This window comes from Carex rostrata, chromosome 20 (assembly GCF_964058835.1).
Source record: "Carex rostrata chromosome 20, lpCarRost1.2, whole genome shotgun sequence".
In the NCBI taxonomy this organism is placed as follows: Eukaryota; Viridiplantae; Streptophyta; class Magnoliopsida; order Poales; family Cyperaceae; genus Carex; species Carex rostrata.
In genome coordinates, this window is record NC_135937.1 from 231,300 (window position 1) to 244,731 (window position 13,432).

Below are 13,432 nucleotides of genomic sequence, written 5' to 3' on the forward strand. Positions count from 1 at the left end.
TTGTGGAATCAATTCACTCACCATGTTTATTTCAACCCCTCCTACTTCTTCATTCCCATTATACCCCTCTTTTCTTGACAATTCATCAGCCACCTTGTTCTCTACACCTTTTTTTACTCAATTTTGTAATTCAACCCTAACAACTTACTCAACCCTCTATGTTGCATAGGTGTGTTCACTTTTTGCTCCAACAAGTACTTCAAACTCACTTGGTCGGTTTTGATAGTGAATTCATTACCGAGTAGATAATGCCTCCACTTTGTCACCGCAGTGTATAGCACCAACAATTCATTCTTATAGGTTGATAGGGCTTGATTCTTAACTCCCAGCTTCCTGCTCATGTAAGCTATAGGTCTCTTGTTTTGCATCAATACAGCACATATGCCTTCTTGGCTTGCATCTGTCTCTACCACAAATGGTTGTTGAAAATCCGGCAATTTGAGGACTGGTGCTGTCACCATGGCATGCTTCAGCTGTTCAAATGCTTGTTGTGCCTCCTCACTCCACCTAAAAGCATTTTTCTTCAACAAATCTGTCAGTGGTCTAGAGATTATACCATACCCTCTTACAAATTTTCTATAATATCCAGTCAGCCCCAAAAATCCCCTCAACTCTTTCACATTTTTAGGATTTTACCAGTTGGTCATTGCTTCAACCTTCTTAGGATCTATGGCTATCCCATCCTTAGAGATTATATGTCCCAAATACTCTACTCTATGAACACCAAAGTCACATTTAGATTTTTTAACAAACAGTTGGTTCTTTAGTAAGGTTTGGAGCACCAGTTCAAGATGTTTTGTATGAGACTCCAAATCTTTACTATAGACCAATATGTCATCAAAGAAAACTAGCACAAATTTTCTCAAGAAAGGTTTGAAAATGGTGTTCATTAATGCTTGAAACGTGGCTAGGGCATTAGTCAAGCCAAAAGGCATGACTTGGAATTCAAACAAACCCTCATGAGTCTGAAATGCAGTTTTATACACATCATCTTCATGCATCCTGATTTGGTGGTATCCTGACCTCAAGTCAAGTTTAGAAAAATAGTGTACTCCATCCAATTCATCCAATAGGTCATCAATCAAGGGTATTGGGTATTTATTCTTGAGCGTCTCCTCATTCAACCGCCTATAATCAATACACATTCTCCAAGTTTCATCCTTTTTCTTTACCAATAATACTGGTGATGAGTAGTAGCTGGTACTAGGTTGAATTAGGGTTTTTTTGTAGGAGTTCTTGTGTAATTTTTTCAATTTCTAGCTTCTAGAAGTGTGAGAATCTGTATGGCCTGAGGTTGATGGGTTTTGAGTCTGGTTTGAGGGTAATTCTATGATCTATGGCTCTTTTAGGAGGTAAGGTAAGAGGTTCTTCAAATACACCAGCATACTGCTCAACAATTGCTTGAATGGCAGGATGCACTTTCACAGCTTCCCCTTTTGTTTCCTCTTCCAGTTTGAATAACTGTGCCACAAAAATCTGACTCCCTTTCTTCTTTTCAGCCACTACATCCACCACCTCTTCATGTACTTTGATTGTAGCTTTCACCTTTTCTACAAAAAAATGGTACTGGTTTACCCTCCAACTCTACTGTCATGCATTCTTTCTTCAAATTAATGATCACATCATCCATCTCGGCTACCCAATCACAACCCAAGATAATATCATACCCTGGTACACTCAAAACTCTGAGATTTGCCTCCAATTAGTAGCCCTGCAAAGTAAATTTCAGATCTGGGCAGATTTTATCTGTTGTCAACCTTTTACCCTCAGCACTCCTAAAGGTTTTGGATGGAATGGAGACAGTAGGCAACTGCAATTCCTGAACCAAATTTGGATTTATGAAAGAGTGAGTGGTTCCAGTATCTACCAAAATACACACTGGAATGGTACCAGTTTTACCCTTGTATCTTAATGCTTTAGTGTAACCAGCATTACCAGTGCAACTCAATGTTACCAATGGCTCATCTACCACATCTCCCTCATCCAACTCCTCTACAGTTTCCACTTCATCTTGCCCCATCTCATAGTCTTGCTCTTCCTCTCCTTCAATGGTATGTAATCCTTTCACACACCTGTGGCCTTGACTCCATTTTTCCCCACATTTGTAACACAGCCCTAATGCCCTTTTTTGTTCAATGGATAGGTTGTTGGCAGGTTTAGGGTATTGGATGTTAGAGGGCTTTGGATTTAGGTTCACCTTGTAAGGAGGTACGGGTTCATTGACTTTTTTTACTCATGTTTCAAGGTATTTTGGAGGTCTGTAATTTGTAGTGGAAAGGGGTCTGAAGCTAGACTGGTTTTGAGGTTTGAAAAGACTCACTTTCTTCTCTACTGGATTCACGGCTACCTCAATCTCCAGAGCTAGATTAAAAGCTTCATCCAAATTTTGGGGTTTAAAAAGATTAATGGAGTTCTGGATCTCATCCTTCAAGCTACATATGAAACTCCATACAAAAAAATAATCATTTTTAATACCAGTTTGTATCATCAGTCTAGCTTTTGCCCTTTGAAACTCCCTCACATAGTCATCTACAGTACCTGTCTGCTGTACTCTTTTGAACTGGACTACCGGATTCAAATGAGTTCTCAATTTAAAAAGTTAAAAAATGGTCTCAACTACATCTGCCCATGGTGGATCCGGGTGATCAACCCGATAGCAACTAAACCACTCTGCAGCATCCCCAACAAAGTTCATTGTGGCCATCTGAACCTTATAGATTTCAGGAGTTTGATAATAGTCAAAGTAGAACTTGCAATGTTCTAGCCAATCCCCAGCTTTACTACCATCAAACAATGGTAAATCAACTCGGGCCATAAACCCCCTTTGGTTTGTTTGCTGATCAGCATACCGATCATTCCTCCCGGTACCGTTCGGGTCATCTCTTCTCTCCTGCCCTCGATCGATAGTTGTGGACATATGACCACTGTGACTGGATTGATAGATCTCAGGATCTTTGCCTTTGATGGACCGATTCATCTTCTCCATCATCGTCATCAGCTGTTGAAACCGGTCCTCTTGGACACGATTAGAGAGCTGACTTTGCTCATCACGTATTTGGAACCCATCATGCATTTCTTTCGCCAACTGATTGAGCTTGTCATTGATAGTCGCCAGGTCTAGCTGCACCACTACCTCCTCAGGTGGATCAGGCACTCGCTTTGGTGGCATCGCACAATCGACTCCTCCCCAGCTGCAACCGTTTGGCTCTGATACCAACTGCAACGACCTTAGCTCCCAGTGGCCAGAACACACAAACTGATTCGAATAGAACAATCAATTTTATAGAATTTTGGATAAAGAGAAGAATCTGACAGGATAACCAAATATCGAATGCCCAAAGCAATTCACCAATTTTACTATGAAATTTCACGATACAACTCCACTGGAGCTTAAGCCTTATATAGGCGATGCTAAATGTAAAAGAAAGTAAGAAAATTGGTAAAGGGAATCTTCAATTTAATCACGGAGTGCCATGTCAGCGTGAAGCACTGACGTGGCCTAACAAACTCCTCAACGAACCTTGTTAATGTCAGCGAACGGTTCACCTATGTCTCCTCTCCAGTTGCAACATCTTTGCGTCTCTTGTTCTGCTCATTGGGTCCCTCCTTGTCAGACACACAATTCTCTTTAGCGTTCTCTTCCTCTTGTAACTTCTGGGTCCCTCCGTCAGCGACGATCCTTTTAATGGGATTCCGACCGTGCTTCCTGCCCTTTCTGCCCTTGCTTCCTTCTTCTTCATTTAAACTACGAGTTTCAACGGTAACTCCCAAATTACCTATTTCTCGTCGCAGATATTAATTGATATACGTAGTTTATGCATCATTTATCTAGGCTTTTTGTTGATAATTACAATTTTATTATTATTAATAGTCATCATCTAGTCAAACTGTCAAATAATGGTATGTTGACTTTGGATTTATTATAGCTTATAACTTACGACCCTTAATTTCTTAGTTGAAGTAATACTTAGTTAACGAAAAACTTTACTGGCTTTAACTTGTTAATTGGAACTGAAATTGAAACCCAAAATTAATTGTCCCAATTCCAGCTTCTTATGAGAGAATTTATTAACTGGTTCCAACAGAAACCAAACACAATCTTTTGAGGAAATTACAAGTATAAACTGCAACAAGATTTAAAAAAAAAAAAAAAAATACATTATTCTACTTGCGATTTGGTAGAACTGCTATTCAAAGAATGCAAAAGGTCTTCAAATTTGTTGTTTTACACAGTTCTCCACTATAATTAAAGTTCCCAATTGCAGCTTCCAATGAGATAATTTATTACTGGTTCCAACAAAAACCTAAATCTCTTTTGAAAAAACTACAAGTATAAACTGCAACAGGTTTGAAAAAAAGAAGCAACAGATTCTTTTTATCTATTTCGTTCTATTATTATAATGTGATTTGGTAGAATCTCTATTTAAGAATGTGAAAGGCCTTCCAAATTTGTGGCTTTACACAGCCCCATACTAATTTATCAATTTGTTCCAACAAAACCCTTTCAGAATTTTTGGGAACATCAATATAAATTGCAGCAGGTTTTACAAAGTAGGCAACAAGTTACATATCTGCTCCGCTCTACTAATTTAATGTGATTTTGAAGAACTATTCAAAGAATGTGAAAGGTCTTCCAAATTTGTTGCTTTACACAGTGCTCTCCATACAGGTACCAAGATTTTGATAGGCGGCTGCAATTTCTGCAAATCCAAAAATTATATTAAGATATTTAGAATAAGATTGTACTACACAAAACTTCTAATAATTTTTTAAGAAAAAATAGAGGATGTAGCCTAAAGAAATACTTGATTCAAGGCGTATATTGAAACAAGACTGCAGAAACACCCAGTACACACTATCCCATATCATTATTTTACTAGTAGTATACTAGAGAAATCTACTATTTCTAGTTTTCTTTTTCCCTTTTATATTGAGTGATTTCTTTTGGCCGCAAAAAAATTTCCACATAGAGTGCCTCCAAAGACATTGTACTGTACCATTTGGCAGCACTGGAAGAAACTCCAAATCCTAAGTCATTCAAAATCACCAAGACAAAAGTTCTTCACAAAATAGCAAACAGGGGAAATTAAATACAACATTGAATAGACTAATAACAAAACGAAATAAAAAGCTTCGCCAACTTACTACCTGAAAAACCAACGTCAGTTGATCTTCATCATGTAATATCAATGCGAGGCTCCAATAGCATGTGACTGGAGTTACGCATTCATTCAATACTGGCTTTAGAATATTTCCCACTGGTATAAATTTGCGATCAATTCTCCCACTAAACAAATTTAAATATTTGTAAATGAAAAGCATAATAACAGCTTCCACAGTATAATAAGCTCTTTATCTAATTGATATTATCAATCATATTTTAAGGGTTTTACTTGCTTATTTTAAATTTTCAATAAATTTATGTAACATTCGGGTATCAATATCGGCCAAAAAAAATTTGACAGATTATAGGCTTACTTTGATAATAACAAACTAAGAAAGCAATCGAAAAAAAAAGTCTTAAGTGACCAGTACAGGCTAGCTTGGCACTAGCCTTTATGTATTGATAACTATACCAGACCTGATGTAGTCCGGACCAGAAACATGCATCCAAACCATTAACAACTACAGCAAAGAAAATACAAAAAATCAATATATTACCTCCAAAAATGAGTTTCCAGTTGGACCCCAAATGATGGCATAATCATAACTGACTCTATGAAATAGAAAACAAGAATAAATAAAGGGGCAAAATAACAAAAAATACAATAATCAATTTAATAACAACTTGCAATTTAATTCTTTAAGATCGAATCTACAAATGTGAATTGCATTTGCAGTCTCAAAATAGTGTATTTTGCATTTATGTGCGTCTTTCTATGCTCACCATATGTTAACTTAATTTTTGGACGCCATAAAGCTATAGAATATTTTGGAGGGCACAGAAGAGAAAACAAAAATCAGTTTTACATTCTAGAAAACAAATTATCATTTAACACTCTAAGTAGCACCTATAAATGGTAAAGAGGAAGCTTTTTTCACTGGCATGTATTATTGTCTGTTTGTTACAGTCGTTATTGCAATCACAATTCTTTTGAAGTACAGTGGAAAACACATGTCCTGATGGTTTTCCATATGAACCTTGATACAGAAACCTCTTTACCTTTCTTGATGGGCTTATATTGCGAAAGCTTAGCAAAAACAACACCAAAAATTAATCTCCAAAAGGAACCAATAGTCAACTTATCCTGAAATTTCAAAATATAAATTTGTAATTAATATATCTGGCATCAACGTTTGACATAGTCAGTGTAATTGACAACACAACCGTAATTAACTTATATTGATATTTTAACATTTTAATATGTAAATTTATGGCCAAATAATCTGAACCTGATTAATACTGGATATTTAGTAGTTACCCAATTTCGGGGGGTTGGGAGTGTGTGTGTGGGGGGGGGTGGGGGAGGTATGTTGTGTTTGTGGTTAGTTTGGATAATTTAAGGAGAAATTTCCTTCTATTAAGATTTAAGTCTCCTCCTACTAACTAGAACTGATTATTACATTACATGGGACACAAGAAATGACTATTACCTTCTCAAATAGCAACAATAAAATATTTGCAAGAAGAAAAAGTCGACCAATATAAGAGAGGAAAACCCTGACATTGCTCCTCTTGACAAACACATCATGCACATCTATCACTTTATTGGGGGCATTCGATTCAATTCGCACATAGTTGTATGTATCAATAGAAGCCCTTACATTTTTCATCTTGTACTAGACAGCATTAAACTCCAATAATTCTTTTAAGCACCAACTGATGGAATTTGGTCCAGAAAGGGAACCTGTTTGCATTAAGTCTTATCAGTGAACTGCACGATGTTGATATTCTCAAGAAAAGCCTTGTATTTTTCTGTTAACTGCACTTTCAGTTCAAATCAACCTATACCGGTACAAACTCTCTGTTACCAGCATGGACTTGCCTCTGGCTAGTGGTTTTCTTGTCTAAAAAGCAACTCGATTAAAAAACAAACAAGAACCGGAATTCCAATTGTTCACAACAGTTGTTTTCAGAATATTAGAAAAATTGAAATAGGTTCAACTGAAGCAGATGAGCTTAAGGTTTGACTTGGGAGCAATTATCTGATCAAAGTGAGGGGATGACCAGCAGAGACCCAGGCCTTGCCTACTCAATTTTGAGTTATGCAATAACGAACAGTTTTTACTTATTCCTTCTTTTCTTATTTGATTGTAACAGTATCTTTCAAGGCATAATTGAATCCTATCTTCCATACTTGCAAGCAAGCAAACTTTATCATCAATTAATGTTACTACTTTACTGTAGTTATCACTTATCAGTACTCAGCACTATTGCTGAGTGTACTGTAACTGGAACAATAATGCAGGAAGCTGTCAATGTATATAGTGTACAGTACAACGCCATGGTTTGGAAAATCACCTTACTTCAAATTAGGATCTTCTGCCATAGCAATAGTTCACTGATCACGGTTTGGAAAATCTATTGACAGCTCGCGATCCGATTATTGGGCGATTGGTGGTGCTTTTTAGCGATTAAACGCTCTGACTAGGGGCGGGGGTGAATCACTGCTAGTTACGCCGATTCTTTCTTCTAATTTGTTTCTGACTGATTCTCCTTCTACCGAATTTTCATAGGTGGATGTGATATCGGAAGAGAGATTGTTCAGATCCAGTCGGGTACCCGTGAGGCTGTGAGCACTGAGCACTGAGCAGAATGTAGAATGAGATCCGAACCGTTCTTTGCACGAATATTAAAGTGGATATATATAAATCATCGTAATGATTGCTGCAAAATTTAGATTTCGCTAAATATTTCCATCTCTAAAACTTTATGGATTTCTCTGAACTGAAGTATTGGTCTCTATTCCAATTTCAGAGATATATTCTATTTTTTTATTTAAAAAATATTGAGCAAAATTTCTTATTATAATAAGAAACTATTGCTAAACATCACGCTAGACGATTCACTCAAATTAATTTCATATATAATTTATTGTTAATGTGACTTAATAAAAATTTTAAAATTAATTTCAGAGATGTGAATGTTTAGAAATTTTAGAGGTTTTGAAATTTATTTCAATTGTTGAAATGCAGATGCTCTAGACTTAGAGAGTTCTAATCAATACTCAGAATACCTAATAATTTTTGTAATTATTCTACGGTACCTCCGCCCCTGTGATGCTCATGCTCTGCCTGAGAGAAGCAATGAATTATGGATTTGTGGTTGAGACTTAGACTTGAGAAGCCAATGAAAGAGGTGAGAAACAAGATGAGCTCAGAGGCCGAAAGATGCCTTAACGGATCTGAGAAATATTATAGGCATATGGCCTGTGGGCTGTGGCTCCTGCTCCGGCACCTGCCATCACAAGCCCGACCGATAATATATGTGAAATTTGCCTGTTTTGGTGCGAATCAAACCTGGATAAGTGGATAGGAATAAGAAGGGATCTGATTAAAATAGCACAATCATGGTAGTAAACACCAGCACATCTGTTTGCATGTAGCAATCAGGTTCGTTCTACAGTAGAAGCATATCTGTTAATGTGTAGCAATCAAGTTCCAGCAGGGAGCCAATTCCACGGTACTGATAGCAAGTTATAAGAGAAAATGAAAAAAATTTCCTTTGTGTAAAAACTCATGATTCGACTGCCTTTTCTTTTTTTTTTCTTTTTTTTTTCTTTTTTTTTCTTTAATCTATCTTCTATTGGTCTGATGCATTTCTTCGGCCCAATAAAGGGAAATCAAAATTATCGTTTTTCTTATATCAAACGAGATTCGAGTAAAACTTTTGACATTTTTTTGAAGTGAGTTTGAGAATGCTTCCTGCAGTTCTATTAGTCTTAAGTCAGAGAATAATTCATCCTTAATACAGTCATTACTCCTTTGCATCATACATTTTTATCATCCAATTAAAACAGATTCTGAACAAACTAAAATAGTTATCGAGAAAATAAAGTGGCCTGCCAAATAAATTCAGCACAACTCAACAAGCACAAGTAAATTACGTTACAGAGCAGATTATGCCAGTTCAGTTACATGAATACAAATAAAAAAAATGATAAATGCAAATAATGTTTCTTCTGTATCACACTGCACACAGAAACTGTTTATCTATGTCATTACTGATCTCGGTACTGTTTATTAATAATAAAAAATCCAATGGAGCTGTACCGGATTCTATGTTTTATTGCGCCGCTCCTTTCTCCATTCCCATGGCTTCTCAGGATCTTTTTGTGCCCACAAGCCGACTCGTGCCCTTCGTGCCTCTTTCTCCCACTAAAATTTCATATAATTTAACAACTTATGATCAAAACCTCTGGTCAGAAATGTTTTTAAAATTTTAAACATTATATACATACCATCTCAAGCTCTGGCCTTTGGTCATAGGCTGTGTAGTGCCATGCTAATCCTTTCTTTAGCATATGTTCCTAAGTTATCAAGCAATTTATTTATAAAATATACATTAAGTCAATATAATAAGCATGAATATGAAATGTTTTCATTTTCTTTTAGGCTAAACTGCACAAGTCCCGCCAGTAGGGGGAAAAAAATTATTTGACATGGATATAATCTCTGTTTCTTACTTGTATGAAGACCTTGCCGCAATAAACATCCCCGACACAACGACCATATCTGTCATCTCCAAACACATAAATTTTACATATCTTGTCTTTAACGAGCTTCACCAACTCTTCCTTTGCCTCTTTCCCATAAGGCATTGCACTTTCTGGTGCATCTATACCCCTATTAGCTTATCAAGAATTTATCAAAGTTACTTAGATTTAATTTACAGATACATCTACATGAATTTTTCTTTGAAAAAAAAAGAAGAAGAAGAGGATCTATACCTAAATCTTATACGATACTTCTTTGCAAGTATTTCGATGCCATTTTGAGAAGCTACCATCCTGCAGAAGATTCAAGAATAAGCAGAGAGAGAGAGAGAGAGGATACTCGGCAGCCACTGCTGAGGTGTCATAAAGAGAGAGCGAGGGGGGGGGGGAGGGACATAGTTTTATGTACCTATATCCTGCATCAGTTATGGTCTTTCGAAGATTATTTACTCTCTGAAAATTTTTAGCAGTACATGCTTTTGTATACTCTTTGGATGCACGCTTAATTTCTGGGGGCACCTTGCATGACTCATGGGGTATCGTTGCATCGACATAGACTGTTATCGTGTCACCATCTGGTATACATTTTATATCCACCTATAAAACACAGCTGAATTTCATTAGGAATATTGATACATTGTGATTAATCCATTTGTAACTTTATAATAATATCCTATCAGCTAATCCTCCATCCTTCTCCCCTGTTATACATGTTCAGAGATAGGAAATGAGGGGAAAAAGATGCAATTTGTCCATATTTGGAGTAAAGAGGATGATGAGGTACAGATGATATTCTTTTAGGGGATTATGTGATCTTTCCAGGTTAATTTCATGATGACATACACTTTATATATGTAGCTGGTGCAATCAAGAACAAGCACAACCTAGATTGGCAAGCAGAGACTAACCGTTCCTGTAGTTAAAATGTTGGAGTGAGAAACCCTCTAGAAGTAGCTTTGCGATTTATTGCTTGTATTTCTCTGGTACTGTATACCAAAATATTGCCATGTTTGGACAATTCGGTTGCTTATGTAGTTATTTTTATGATCGAGGGGTTAGATTATACCTTTTAACTATTTACTCCATAAAGTCTCAAGGGGTTGTTTATGTAATTATTTTTTGACAACAACCCACTTTGGCCTTTTTTACCATTTTTTCAATTCCACAGTTTGACCTACATGGACCATATATTAAGTCCAACGTGTTCAGTTTCTATTTAGATTCAAAAGTACAAGAATGTACCAAATTTCAAAAAAAATCAATCTTTGCTATGAGGCCGAAAGATAAGGACAAAGAACAAAATTAAAAAGAGAAGGAAAAGGGTTAGAGAGAGAGAGAGACTCACGGGAAGAGTGTTCAGTTCATACTTGACTCCATCAGGTTTCAGCTTTGAAGTTGAGGCAGTATGAGGATGTGTTGCACACTCTGAGCCAGTTTGTTGCGCAAGAGGAAGCCCATAGTAATTTAGTAACCCCTGCTCCAGGAAAAAAAAAAACACAAAAATAATTCAAATTTAATTTAATTTCATTTTAATTGTTATGCTTTCAAGTCAAAAAACTTTCACACAAGATCTTAAATGGAAAGGTGATTGAAGAACTGGAGACCCTTCAAATTCATTTCAGTGTAGTATATTATATGGGCCTACTGGATAATTGCTTGCCTGAGCCAGCAGTAACAACCTCAAGAAACATAAAATGAAGGATGATTGTTGTAAACAGAGGCATAGAACTTCAAGTCTTATAAAATTTTAATTTTTATTCAAAAAGACAGACAAAATAAAAAGCCATTTACGAATGTTTGAAAATGTTATCACAATTTACCTCCACATGAGCCTTTTGATGCCTCTTGAGAGCATCAACTATGAGCTTACTAGCCTCTTCTGATGTTTTTGGTGGGGGTTTGGCTTCTCTCCAAGCCTCCAATAACTTTGTGTACCTTTACATTTTGAAATTTCATTACTAGACAGTTCTCAAATTTCAAATCGAAAAAAACTTTCTGGTACTTCAGTTATTAAGAAGGAAACATGTACCAATTAACTTGAGTCTTTTTAGAAGCAGTAACATGCTGACTAAGCCCTTCGGGTACCTATTAAAAGTATGGGTTGGAAGGAAATTCTCAAAACAGTAAAGAATGTATCGTCTTAAAATACATACAGATTAACAGTTTGTAAAAAAAAATCTTTAATCAATATTGCAAATAATTCTTATAATTTGTGGTAGTTGTTTTATTTAACTGGACAGATATAGACAAGAGGGGGTCTTTCCTTTTTGCATCTTTTTCGAGTGATGGACTAGACCATGATAGGTAGACGTAGAAGGACATCAATGTTCTTGTAATTTCCTAATAGTGTAGGGTCTTGTGCAATAACTACCAGTAGCTCTCACTTCCCATCACCAAAGTAGATGTATTGATGTATTGATGTATTACCCAATTGAAATGTCAATTAACTTATAAATACAATTTCCTAATTGTGCAGGGTCTTTTCGATTAATGCCAGTAGTTCTCAATTCCCAATTTCCCATCACTAAAGTAGATGTTTCCAATTAAAATGTCAATTAACAAACTACTAATTAACCTGATTTGTGATGTCATAATGCAGCAGATCGGCAGCCAATGCCGATACACCCACTGCAGTGGCTGAAATCCTATTGGCTCCTGCTGACTGCTGATCGGCCCCACTGTCAATCTTTTCATCTGAGCTCTTTCCACAAATTGCTCTCAGTATGCAATTCCCCATCTTGTATTCCTTAGAGTTTTGCTCTAAAGTTTCAGCCTGTTGTACTCTCTATCTCTCTCTCTCACGAACGAACGAGTCCCTTGGACTAGATCTCAATTACTCTCTCGTTCTCTCTCTGTATGTTTTGTTAAGCTGAGCATCAACCTCTGTAGGCTCTCATTCCAGGCTTAGGTCTCTCTCTCTCTCTTTATATTTCTTTATATTTCTTTATAAGTTTCCCGGTCAGTTCAATTTCCCTCTCTGCACTTATTTGGAGAGGAGGATAGGAGAAGGACACAGAAAGAGAGAGGAGGGTAGAGGTCGTTGACACAAAAAAACAAAGTGCAAATTTATCCGATTTAATTTAATAAGAACACATCTCACTGAAATGTAGGTCCCATGTTCTTAAAAGTGTTAGTGGAACCTACAAGCATGCTTACGGTCTAGAAGAACAGGTCTATGGGAAAAAAAAGAGGAGAGAGGGTGAATCAGAGCTCGCTTAACCACGACGGCCGTTAATGTAACGTGGCGCAGCGCTATTGGATTTATTTGGCGAAAAAGGAATGAAAGGAACTGGCCGAAAGGCACAGATATTGGAGAAGATTCCGTGAGACTTTGTGTGCGCTAATTCTCACTTTATTTTATTCACAGTCAGAATTCGGATCACCCCAGGGTACCTGACTGAGGCATATTAGAAACGAACAGCCCAGATTAATCCCAGTCGGATCAAACTCAATCCGCTGCCAATGAAAACTATAGGGGTCCATTTTGATAATTCGTGCCAACTTAAAAAACTCAATCTGGGCCGTTCATTTCTAAATTACCTTAGTCAGGTACCTGAGAGGATCTGGATTCCACAGCTCGGCAGTCGGCACTATTATTTATATGTATCAATATAATTTCTTGACACGGCTTGAGTTTTGAGAATATCTTTTGCCAATCCCAAATTTTAAATTTTTATCCACTATATCATTATTTATTAGGGAACACCTAGCTATCCCCGTAACAATTCCCCATTTCATCCCCCAGTTATTAACTACTTAGGGGGACCACTTAATAT

At 36.7% G+C, this 13,432-nt stretch overlaps 2 protein-coding genes across 7 annotated transcripts; both read right to left on the reverse strand.

Moving 5' to 3' along the window:
- Nucleotides 1-4,510: 4,510 nt before the first annotated feature.
- On the reverse strand, nucleotides 4,511-7,789 carry LOC144572669 (uncharacterized). 6 transcript variants are annotated; one of them, XM_078322330.1, is made up of 6 exons: nucleotides 7,463-7,789; nucleotides 6,595-6,848; nucleotides 6,164-6,248; nucleotides 5,662-5,716; nucleotides 5,149-5,287; nucleotides 4,511-5,028 (listed from the first exon to the last, which is right to left on the reverse strand). In XM_078322330.1, the coding sequence occupies exons 2-6, from the start codon at nucleotides 6,772-6,774 to the stop codon at nucleotides 4,888-4,890; spliced, it is 600 nt and encodes a 199-aa protein (XP_078178456.1). In that variant the 5' UTR covers nucleotides 6,775-6,848; nucleotides 7,463-7,789; the 3' UTR covers nucleotides 4,511-4,887. The 6 variants fall into 6 exon arrangements, with proteins under 6 accessions (XP_078178456.1, XP_078178455.1, XP_078178454.1 ...); XM_078322329.1 differs by having other exon boundaries at nucleotides 6,164-6,254; XM_078322328.1 differs by having other exon boundaries at nucleotides 6,589-6,848; nucleotides 7,468-7,788.
- A 1,212-nt stretch (nucleotides 7,790-9,001) lies between these two features.
- Nucleotides 9,002-12,806, reverse strand: LOC144572095 (putative staphylococcal-like nuclease CAN1). Its single transcript, XM_078321495.1, has 9 exons — nucleotides 12,232-12,806; nucleotides 11,686-11,741; nucleotides 11,477-11,591; nucleotides 11,002-11,130; nucleotides 10,066-10,253; nucleotides 9,891-9,950; nucleotides 9,627-9,786; nucleotides 9,402-9,470; nucleotides 9,002-9,318 (listed from the first exon to the last, which is right to left on the reverse strand). Exons 1-9 carry the CDS (start codon nucleotides 12,391-12,393, stop codon nucleotides 9,220-9,222), a joined length of 1,038 nt encoding a protein of 345 aa, XP_078177621.1. The 5' UTR covers nucleotides 12,394-12,806; the 3' UTR covers nucleotides 9,002-9,219.
- Between the last annotated feature and the right edge of the window lie 626 nt (nucleotides 12,807-13,432).